General features: G+C 36.0%; 1 protein-coding gene across 5 annotated transcripts in view; it reads right to left on the bottom strand.

Moving 5' to 3' along the window:
- Positions 1-12514, bottom strand: part of OSBPL1A (oxysterol binding protein like 1A) — a 264203-nt gene that overhangs the window by 176427 nt on the left and 75262 nt on the right. For all 5 annotated transcript variants that reach the window (XM_077135758.1, XM_077135756.1, XM_077135759.1 and 2 more), the window contains 4 exons: positions 6440-6501; positions 6296-6340; positions 5056-5129; positions 4878-4941 (listed from right to left, as the gene is read on the bottom strand). In XM_077135758.1, coding sequence (XP_076991873.1) covers positions 4878-4941; positions 5056-5129; positions 6296-6340; positions 6440-6501 — 245 coding nt within the window. The remainder of the gene's footprint in view (positions 1-4877; positions 4942-5055; positions 5130-6295; positions 6341-6439; positions 6502-12514) is intronic.

Below are 12514 nucleotides of genomic sequence, written 5' to 3'. Positions count from 1 at the left end.
TATGTGATGATGTTAAGAATTACTGAGTGCATATGTAGAATGGTATGATTTCTAAATGTTGTGTTAATATCTTTTTTTTTTCCATTAATAAAAAATAAAAAAAATAAATAAAAAAAAAAAAAAAAAAAAAAAACACTTTCCCTAATACAATGAATGAAGCTGGAAATCATAACCACCAAAGAACCAGAACTTTCACAAATACATGAAGGTTAAACAGCATAATCAGTGAGTCAAAGAAGAAACTGCAAGAAAAATCAGTTACTATCTGGAGACAAATGAAAATGAGAACTCAGCATATCAAAACTTATGAGATGTAGCAAAGGCAGTGCTGAGAGGGAAATTTATTGCCCTAAATGCCTAGATATAAAAAAAAAAGAAGATAAAGCAAAAATTGAGGACTTAAGTTTCCACCTGGAAGAACTAGAGAAAGAAGAGAAAACTAACCATAAAGCAAGTAGAAAAAGAGAAATAACAAAGACTAAGGCAGAAATATATTAATTGGAGAGCAAAAAAAAAAAAAATAGAATAAAAAATCCTTGGTCCTTTGAGAAAATCAGTAAAATCAATGGAGCCTTAGCTAGGATGACAAAGAAGCCAAGGGAAAGGATGAAAATAAATAAAATAAAAAATGAAGGGTGGGGCGTTACAATGGACCCTGAAGAAATTTTTTAAATCATAATAGGATACCATGAACAGCTATATGCCAACAAACTAGACAACTTAGATGAAACGGACAATTTCCTAGAAACACACGAACAACTTATACTGACACAATAAGAAATAGAAGACCTCAACAAATCAATCACAAGAGATTCAATCAGTCATCAAAAATCTTCCTACAAAGAAAAGCCCAGGGCCAGATGGCTTCACAGGGGAATTTTATCAAACACTGCAAGAACTAACACCATTCCTGCTCAAACTCCTTCAAAAAAGTGAGGAAAAAGGAACAGTACCTAACTGATTTAATGAAGCTACCATCACTCTAACACCAAAACTAAATAAAGATACTACAAAAAAGGAAAACTACAGGCCAATCTCCCTAATGAATACAGATGCAAAAATTCTCAACAAAATACTTGCAAATCAAATCCACTGGCACATTAAAGGAATCATACACTATGACCAAGTGGAATTTATTCCAGGCATGCAAGAGTGGTTCAGCACAAGAAGATCAATCAATGTAATGCCACACATTAACAAATCAAAAGGCAAAAAAATCACATGATCATCTCAATTGATGCTGGAAAAAAACATTCAACATAATTCAGCATTTTCCTAATAAAAACACTTCCAAAGGTAGGAAACTTCCTCAGGATGATAAAGGGCATACATGAAACACCCACAGCCAGCAACATACTCAACAGTAAAGCTGAAAGCCTTCCCCTTAAGACAGGGAATGAGACAAGGATGCCCACTGTCACTACTATTATTCAACATTGTGCTAGAAGTTCTAGCTATAGCAAAGAGTCAAGAAAAAGAAAGAAAAGGCATTCAAATCAGAAAGGAAGAAGTAAAACTCTCATTCTTTGCAATTGACATGATCCTATATTTGAAAAATCCCAAGAAATCTACAGCAAACCTATAAGAAGTAATAAACAAATTCAGCAAAGTGGCAGGATACAAGTTTAATGCACAAAAGCCAATTATATTTCTATATACTAGTAATGACCTAATTGAGAAGGCAATTAAGAAAACAATTCCATTCCCAATAGCAACTAAAAGAATCAAGTATCTAGGAATAAATTTAACAAAAAAATGTAAGGGACCTGTACACAGAAAGCTATAAAACAATTTAAAAGAAATCAAAGAAGACCTAAATAGGTGAAAAGACATTCCATGCTCATTGATAAGGAGGCTAAATGTTAAGATGTCAATTCTACCCAAACTGATTTACAGATTCAATGCAATACGAATCAAAATTCCAATAACCTACACTTTGCAACTGGAAAAGCCAGTTGTCAAATTTATTTGGAAAGGAAAGGGGCCCCAAAGAACCAAAAATACCCTAAAACAGAAGAATAAAGTGGGAAGACTTAGACTTCCTGACTTTAAAGCTTATTATAAAGCCACAGTGGTCAAAACAGCAACACTGCGAATGTAATTAACACCACTGAACTGCATAAACAAGTGTAGCTAATAGGAGAAATTTCAGGAGGTATATACACTGCTAGAATAAAAATTAAAAAAAAAAACCACAGCCTCTACAGCACAAAGCTAATAGTACATTAAAATAACATTCTCTTAACATTCATAACAAAGGCACCACAGTAATGCAAAATATTAAAAATGGCTGCAGGTATATGGGAATGCTACATTTTTTAATGCAACTTTATTGAGATATATTCATACACTATAGAAACTACCTGAAGTATACAATCACTGGCTTACAGTATCATCACATGGTTTTGTATACATCCCCATAATCAAGCGTAGAACATTTTCATTACTCCAGAAAAGAAATAAAAAGAAAAAAGAAAACCCAAATCCTCCCTATATTACTGACCCAGAGTACCGATGTCGTACATTTGTTACTGTTGATGAAAGTGTTAAAATATTACTGTTAATTGTAGTCCATTAACTTGCAATAGGTACATTTTTTTTCTCATATAGCCCTTTATTATTAACTCTTTGTAAGAGTATTGTATATTTTCTCTAGATCAAAGAATTTTTTATATTGCAGTGATTAATCACAGACATCGTTCGCCACTGTCCATTCACTGTGTTGTATATTCCTACATTTTAACCTCCAACCTTTCTTCTGGTGACATACATGACTCTAAATTCCTTCCCCCTTCCACCACCCTCACACACCATTAGCACTGTTACGTAATCTCACTAACAATGTGCTACCGTCACCTCTGTCCACTTGCAAATGTTTAAGTTCAACTGAAACGGTCTGCAACTTAAATTAAGCAACTTTTCTGTTCTTTAGCCTCACTGAATATCCTGGTAACCTATATTCTATATTTTATGCCTATGAGTTTACATATTATAACTAGGAACTCTGTATTTTGTGCATGATCTTTCTGTCAATCTACAAGTTCTGTAGGAAAAAGGAGAGAAAAAAAATCCAGTCTTTGTGTGGGACTTCTATAATCGATGAGTGAGTGAGGAGTTCAGCAAAATCTCTTCCAAAAAAGCAATGGTTGGGCAGTCAGGCAAGAAAAAGAAATAAAATTTATCCAGATTGAAAAGGAAAGAGCAGTCATTTCTATGCAAATGATATGATTTGTATATAGAAAATCCTAATGAACCCATAAAAAGTATATCAGAACTAATAAATGAATTTAGCAAGGTTGCGGCAATATTTTTAAAAATTAACTGTATTTCTACATACTAGCAATAAACAAGCTGGAAATGAAATTAAAAAAATATTCCATTTACAATAACAACAAAAAGAATAAAATATTTAGAATAAACTTAACCAAGGAAGTATAACACTTGTACACTGAAAACTACAAAACCGCTGAGAGAAATTAAAGATGATTCAAATAAATGGAAAGACATCCATGCTTATGGACTGGAAGACAGAGTATTGTTCAAATGGCAATACTTCCCAAATTGATCTACAGATTCAATACAATGCCTCTCAAAATCCCATTGGCTTTTTGATGCTTTTCAGAAACTGACAAACTGATCCTAAAATTTGTACGTCAACACAAGGGACATAGTATAGCCAAAATGATCTTGAAAAAAGAAAAAGACCAAAGTTAGAAGCCTCATACTTCCTTCCCAATTTCAAACTTACTACAAAGCTACGGTAATCAAACAGTATGGTATACTGGCAGAAGGACAGACGTACAGATCATGAACTAGAACAGAGAATCCAGAAGTAGACCCACACATCTACATGCTCCAAAAGTATAGGCTTCAAGCAGACAATTACACAAGACAATAAAAGGTGCAACAAACAACAAAAAAGTTCTGACATAACAGCAGGAATTAATCAATTCCACAAAAGCTGAAAAGCTAAAGCTAAAATTTAAAGGGGGAAGGGGGAGGGAGCAACTAATTTATTTAATTTTTGTTTTAAGGAAGATGTAAGTGAGATGAAGAGCCTAACTGAGAGCAGGAACAGAAGAGGGTGGCCAGGATTACATCAAGCAGAAGAAATGAAAAGATGAGAAGGGTGAGGAGAGCTGTTCTCCGGCCTTCTGGTCCGCCATGAAAGGAGGGAAGGGTACAAGCGCAGTGGTGGCGCCCGCCTGTGTGACCACACTGGGCTGCGGGAGTGTGTGATGCAGTGAGGCTCCCCAGGGCGAATATCACCTGTCCCCGGAGTCTTCCCACTGAAAAAGGCAGACGTGGTGTGTGAAGGACAGAAAGACCACCGTGGTGCACTGACAGCCCTAAACAACTTGGAGTAAGAAACACAAAAGTACATCTGGACTCTAATCCCACACCAATCCCTAAAGAGGAAAAACTCGCTTATTCCCATGGCTTGGCAAAAGCAAAACAAACGGACAGATGTGAGGATGAAGAACCTAAGAATGCTGATTTTGTTACAGGCTTCAAATTCTACTTTAACCAAAGAATTACCCATTTATCAACACAAGCACATATGTTAAGTGTACATATATATATACACACACACACACACACACACACTTATACGTACAGACCCCCATATAAAATATTAAAAAGCTCTGTATAAATGCTTTTGTTATCATTCATCCATGAGTAGATTATCGAAGTCGATTATATTTCCTCTCAAAATCAGAGATTCCACAGCTCCACTTGTCAACAATTTTGGAAATAAATGCACATAGAAGTGCTTTCTACACCGCTCCATAGAGCTGAGCTTTTACAATGACCGGGAACAACCACCTACAGAACTGACTTCACACTTGCAGCAAAGGGTCAGGAGCATCTCCTACCGTGCACACTGCCTGAGTCAGATGTTTGCATCCCTGGCGATAAATGTGATGCACTGCATCAAGCCTTCAAAATAAACATTACATTAGTAAGAGAAAAGGAAGAGAGAGAAGCGAGACATTTTAATCTTTCAAAATTGAAATACTGAAATTTAGTAAATATAAGGATTGTAATACTTACTGTTTCCTATACCACGAAAGGACTCCATGTTCTAACACAACCCAGAACAATCTCCAGCCAAAGAATCTTGAACTCTAAGGGAAATATGACAAAGTATTTCCTAAGCTGACACTTCTGGGTACAAACACTTGACTGATAAAAAGTAATGAAGTTGTGAATACACTTGTGTAATTATTATATGAACTACTGATTTTGAAAGACTTACATTCTCTGTAATTTCTCATTGATTAGCTCACAGCTGATTTTACTGAAGGCTAAAAAAAAGGACCTTCAAGAATTGAAAAAGCAGAAAAATAAACACAATTCGCAATTTCACTGTATCTCCTAAGCTTGTTTGGTACATTTGCAAGCATTCAAGAGTAGAACTTCCTAAGTACCAATACAAAGCTGGGAAGCAGCCAGCAAATTTAAGAAAGATTTTTAAGTTCAATAATAAAAGTTCACTGAAAGCAAAAAAAAAAAAAAAAAGGAATTAAGTTATGACAGTTATATCCGAGTCTTTCATCTAGACCAAGGGGCATTAAAAATAATCAAACAAGAGTCTAGATATGAGAGGCAGTCACAGAAACATAACACAACAGGACGGAATGCCACACGGATGAGACCAACGGCAAATACAGTTCATCATCCAGACAGCAGTGCTCAGGGATATTTATGGGAAATAGACCAGTTGTGGCCTTCAAAGTCCTGAATGAACTTCCTAAAAAAAGAGACTTATCCTACATTTGTTTTATACAAAACATACATGTAGATAAATATATTAAAGGAGTGTTTATAAATGCAAAAGACATTTTGTGCTCTAAACGGTTAATTCTAGAAAATAAGTGAACTCCAAAATTCACAGAAATTTTACAACGAGGAGACTTTTACATGTGAGCTTCCATAAACTGTGTGTCAATTCAAATATTAATTTCCTCAGAGGTCTTGTATGGTTCAGTATTCCTAACAAAAATTAAAACCGGAATTTCTGATGAAGTGAGAAAAAATACATTTTCCTCCCACTCTGTTCCCTACAAACTTGGTCACCAGAAGGTATGAGATCATATATACAAACGAAAGTAATTGCTACAACCACTGGAAGCCTAATGAAGTCTAGTTGTACAAAAATGACTTAAATTTTAAGATCCAAGAATGCTTAAATCATATACACTTAAGAAATGGCTGAAAAATTTTTAACAAAAAATAAGTACCTTGAAATTTTTCTTTCCAGTTTTATAATTTGAAAACCATCCCAACCTACCTTCCAGAGAGGACCCTCATATCGTTTCAACGCTTTGTAGATGACCTATTAAGAACATGTTTTCATTAAAAATGTAGCTATATATTTGAAGCATTCTATAATGTTTTTCTAAAACTTATACAAATTTAATACATTAATACATACCTTATTACCAGTGAGCATGTGCTTCATTTCAGCGCCCTGGGCAAGGTCCAGGGGTTTCTGATCTGTGTAAAAATACAAGGGAAAAAAAGTCATCAAGAGCTTGATTATATGACTGATGCAGCAATATAAAGCACATAATACTCTTTCAACTACACCTTTTTCGGTCTCTCTCCAAAATTATCTCTGCAGCTGCCACCAGATGCTTTATAGCTGCTTTCCTGGTAGCTAACGGTCAGATTAACCTCAGAACAAGTGTACAGTTCTGCAGATCACTCAGTTTTTTTGTCTTAAGCCACTGTCTTGGTTTCTTACAGCTGCTGTAACAAATTACCAAAAACTTAGTGGTTTAAATTTATTATCTTACAAGCTTGGGAGGTCAGAAGTCCGAAACTAGTCTCACTGAGCCAAAATCAAGGTGTCAGCAGGCTGCGTTCTCCTGTAGCTCTAGGAGAGAACCCACTTTCTTGCTTCTTTCAGCTTTAAGAGGCCACCTGGATTCCTGACGTCGCGGCCCCTTTCTCCATCTCCAAAACACATGCTCCAGCCTCTGCCTCCTCCTCATACCTTCTCTCTAGATACTCTGGTCCTCCTGCCTCCCTCTAATAAGGACCCTTATAATTACATTTGTTTTATCAGAGTTATTTCTTAGAGTCTGACATTATACATCTGAAAAAAAAAAAAAAACCCAAAACAAAAACCAAGCAAACAAGATCTCCTAACATCAAACTGCTTCTAATTGCTAGAGAAACAAAAGCTAGGCATTCTTTAAAAAAAGCTTTCAAAATAACACATCATGCTTTCAAATTTATTGGGTTTTTTGTATATATGTTATTTTTCACAAAAAAGGGAAAAATAGTCAATTGTGATGATAAATGCATAGCTATATGATGATATTGTGAACCACTGTACACTTTGGATGATACATGGTATGTGAATATTTATCAATAAAAAAAATTTCAAAAAAGTTAAAAAATAACATTAAAACTCTGCTTATACAATAAGGTGATATATTCTATGAAATAAACTTTTTATAAATATCAAACACCTGCCCACCTTGTTGGGCAAGATACTGTATGAGTATCTACCAATGAGAACCTATTATGCACCAATTACTATTCTAAGCTCTAAGGATTCAGCAGTGAGCTTGACAGAAAAATACTGGAGGGCAGTGGAGGACACTAAAGGAGGGTGAGACAAACAATACATTAATAGAAAAAAGACAGAGATAATAAGCCATGCTAGACTAATGGTTTGATAGAGAATGAATCGGAGACGACTTCAGATTGCGGATTAGGAGGCTGATTCAAGGAAGTCCTCTCTGAAGAAGGGATGTTTAAATTGAAAAAAAGATACATCTTGTGAAAATACAGGGAAAGGGCATTCCAGCAGAGAAAAGAGCTAATGTTAAAAGGCCCTGAGTAGAAACAATTTAATGAGCAAGGGACTATTACTAATACTTTGTAACTAGTCTCCCTGCTTCTCTCTTGCCCACATTTACAAGCCATTTTCTAACAGCAACTACAGTGATATTTTAAAACCATTTTTAAAATATGGAAACTATATTTAGCCTCCAGTACCTTAGAGCAGCTAGAAATAAATACCTAAATTTATAGAACTGTAACCTATACCAAACTATGAAATCCGCTCTAAAACTAATTGTTGTGATGTACTTCGAAATGTATTGCTTTTATGGATTTATGTTATTTGAAGAGAAGGAGGAATATAACGGAGAAGATAGGATTCAACAAATGAGTATGACTACTGAATCATTATATTGCTATTTCTGTTGGTCTCTAGTGTCTTGGAGCAACTAAAAGAAAAAAATGAAAAATCATGGAACTGTAACCCACACCAAACTTTAAAATCTATTCTATAACTACTTGTTAAAATGTGCTTGGAAATTTATTGCTTTTTGTATATATATTTCAAAATTAAAAAAAGGAAACTATAAAAGCTTAAAACATAGAACAGTACACTTGATTGATATACTCATCCCTCTCCTTCGGGAATTATTTATAATGGTTCATCTCATTTCATTTCTTTCCACCCATTTCTTACCCCTGTATTACTCTGAAATGGTTCAAGACATTATGCCATGGGGAGAAATAATGGTGGTTTGGACTAGAGAATGAGTAGGAAAAGAGAAATGGCAGAAAAGATAGAGAGAAAAGTACATGGATTCGAGATCCACTTTAGAAGCAGACTTTTAGATCTCCTAACAAAGAGAACTGGGGTCATCATATATTACTTCACCCAGTGGGAGAAAACTCTTTAAAATGTTAACTGAGAAATTAATACCCGGTTTAGGTTCTCCTAGTTAGTACATAAGAAGCTATCTTATAAAGGTCTGCCAACTCTGTATTATTTTCATTCTATCTACAGGGTGCTTTTGAGAAATTATTCCTTTAGGCAGAGAGGAAAAAGACAATGTGATTTCTTTCATAAAATTCTGCCCTAATACCAAAAATAAATTCTGAATGTGTGCCAAACAGATGAAATCCCAGTACAGTGACCTCATTTCTGGATTGAATGTCTAAAGTGCCTGGTACAGAAAAAATTCAATAAAATGCTTTCAGAACTGAATCAATTAGCCTCCCTACTCAGATGGGTACCATAACCTGCCATTTCATCTTCTACCACCAAGCTCAAAATATAGTACAAACAGGAATGACTGATATTTAAAATTTTGCATCCTAAGATTTTCCCCTTAATGGAAAAAACTCAGTATTATAAAGACGTCAATTCTAAATTTAACTAACATGGCATGCAAGTTCAATTAAATCCCAACAGTATTTTCATAGAAATGCATGAAAATTATTTTAAGCCTCATCTCAAAAAATCAACAGATAAGAATTTCAAAGAAAATGTTAGATATTAAAATATTACTAAAAACAATCATTGAAAGTTCAATACTAGCAAAGAAAGAGAAAAACAGAGGCAATGACACAGAAACCACAAAAAGAAAAATCCTGAAAACGTATGAGAAAGGCACGACAAGACACTGGAAAGGGAAAGATTTCTTGGTAACAGGTGTAAAGATGGTGATCAAGGAGACTCCCACCCTAACATACACTCTCACTTTCCCACTCAGAACCATCCAACCACAGACACAAGTTCCAAGGTCCTCATCGTGGCCCACGAGGCTCACAGGGCCAGGCCTCTGGCTGCTACTCTGATATAATCTGGCTGCCCCACCTACCCTGTTCCAGGCATCCTGGAAGCTTTCCTCTTCCTCCAGGAGCTCGGGCACCTGCTTTCCTTTGGCCTTGAATGCCCTCTCCTTTGGCTTAGTCCTTGACTCGATGCAGGCCTGGGCTCAAAGTCACATCAGAAAGGGCTTCCCTTATACCCCATCTGAAAGAGCCACCACCTTCCCACTGCCATCACTCATCTTATCTTATTTTATCTTATCCCTTCATCTTATTTTAGTTTTCTGCACATCCCAGCATGACATCATATGGTAATTTATTTTTTATCTATCTCCTCCCACCGCAATATAAGCTTCAAGAGCATGGGGACTCAACTCTCCAAGTAAAATAATTACCCTCGCCCCTACGTGGGACATGACATTCAGGGATGTGAGTCAACCTGGCAACATGGGACATGACTCCCAGGGATGAGCCAGGCCCTGCCACTGCGGTATATACACAATGTCTTCCTGACCAAAAGGGGGAAAAGAGACGCAACAAAATAAGGTATCAGTGGCTGAAAGAGTTCAAATAGAATGGAGAGGCTCCTCTTGGACAAGACTCTTACACAAGCTTCAGGTAGATGTTGCTATTTGTCATGGTTTGCCAACCCCCAACCAAAACCATTCCTGACAACTCTAGACAACACCTGAGATTCTACAAAGGTTCCATGCACTATGATTACTTTCTAGAAACCTACAACCTCCAGATGGGTTCGCAGGCCAGGTAAGTCCTGAAATCCAGAGGGGACAGCCTCTCCAGAACAACTCCCTATCCTGTATTATAGGCAGCCCTTTCCAACAGGAAAAAGTTAGAATGGGCATGGCCCAAATACCCCTAAAGAGTGGGAGAAAGATCAAAGGAGAAGATGGAGTTATAACACAGAAGACAGGATTTAATAAATGAGTATCAGTGCTGAATCATTATATTGGTATTTCCTTTAATCAACAGTGTCTTGGAGCAGCTAGAAGAAAAAAACCAAAATTGTGGAACTGTAATCCATATCAAACTCTGAAATCTGTTTTATAACCATTTGTTACAATGTAATGTAATTGAAGAAAATTACATTATATCTACTTGACATACTACCCAAAAGGCAATAAAACCACCCCACCTGGTACACTGTGCCAGGGGAAAGCACCTAAATATTTTGTAGGTCCCCTCAGCTTGCCTCCTTCTGAAATTTAAAACTGAAGCTAAGTGGTCCTAGTCTACTAAACAGAGTTTGGGTGGCCATCTTCCTTCATGCATACTGAAAAACAAAAAAGCTGGTCTGCTTGGAGACAGAAATAAGAGCCCGTCAATGAGAAAGACAGACCCACAGAGAAAAGCAGCTACTAGGTTCCTAATAGCTTTCTGACTCCTGATTCCATTCATTCTGCTGCCTGACCACATCGCCTGCTTTGGAATACCATAAGATACCTCAACTCTTTATTATAACGTCTCATCTTCTTTATACTCTTGAGAGGCTATCTATTACTAAAAACTGAAAGAATCTAAAGTACCCACAATAAATATTAACTAAAAACTCAATCTTGTTTGGGTGTTGGGGTTATAGGTGATAACATTATTTTGCTGCCTTTATTCATTTCTAACAAGCATTAGTTTTCCAAAAAAAAGTTTTCAAAAAATATGTATGAAAATAGATAAGGATTTACAATATCTTTTTTATCCTTGCGGCTCTCATTCTACTAATACCCTACCCTGAATAAATCACAGTTACCACATCACTCAATTTATGACTGGCTAGCCTTTCTCAAGAACAGAGAATCAAACATGGTCATTTAATTAATTACAAGATAATCCATTCGTGTAACATTTATGAAGTTCTCATGTGCACGTCAAACCTTATTCTAGGTTGGAAGATACAAATAAATGATAACAGCTCCCTCTGCAAAGAGCTACCAAGCAGGTGGTCACACAAGCAGCAGACAATTACAATACTGTCATAATATGGTATCAAAAAAGGCAAAGGTTTGAATGAGCACTCTTCTGAAAGCATCCTGTCACTCCAACATAAACTCCCTCAACTTCTTTCTTCTCTAACTGGAAAGAATGATGTATCATTGCTGTCTCCTTCTTTCATACACCTCTAATGGAGTGTCTCTATGAAGATCTCAGGTGTTACTGAAACTAACCAGTCCACCTCCAAGCTTTATCCTGTGCCTTACCAAGCACTCTGGGACGAGGATGTCAGTACATCACATGCTAATTTTCCGGATAGCCCATTTCCCTAATTTATCAAATTTACTGTCTAATTTTTAACAAGGAACACTTTAACCACTTAACAGGAATCTTAAAGTTTGTTTACTAATATAAAAATAATAAAAGTAGGGCGGTGTGAGGGTGGCACAGTGGCAGAATTCTCACCCACCATGCTGGAGACCCAGGTTCAATTCCCAGTGCCTGCCCACACACACACACACACACACACAAAAAGTAAAAATAGATTTAAACATCAATAATCAACTTTTCAAGGCTTAAAAGGGAAGATTTTTTTAGTTTATATTGATTATTTCTATGGAAATGATTAAGTTAATTCTGAATTAACTTAATCATTTTGAAGAGCGCATCATTATAGACCACCACACAGACACTACTCAAGTCTTTGGTAAATTGGTAGACACTAGGAATCATATTTTCAACATCAAGTTCTGGCTTTGTGACTCTTTCAGCTCTTTTAGGATTCTTTTGCCTAATTTACAAGGTAGGAGAATAACTTTAGTTCCTATCTAGTAATCAGTAGAGAAAATTTAAATTATATAATGTGCTTACTCCCATTGCTATGTAGTCCATAAAGTTCATTAGAGAAATCCTTTTATCTATTCTCTTGTTGTGTTGACTTTTTTTAAACGTTTTTATTGTAAAATATAACACATATACAAAG

This window comes from Tamandua tetradactyla, chromosome 18 (genome assembly GCF_023851605.1).
Source record: "Tamandua tetradactyla isolate mTamTet1 chromosome 18, mTamTet1.pri, whole genome shotgun sequence".
Lineage (NCBI taxonomy): Eukaryota > Metazoa > Chordata > Mammalia > Pilosa > Myrmecophagidae > Tamandua > Tamandua tetradactyla.
Note: the sequence above shows the minus strand (reverse complement) of the source record. Positions and strands in the feature narration are given on the sequence as shown.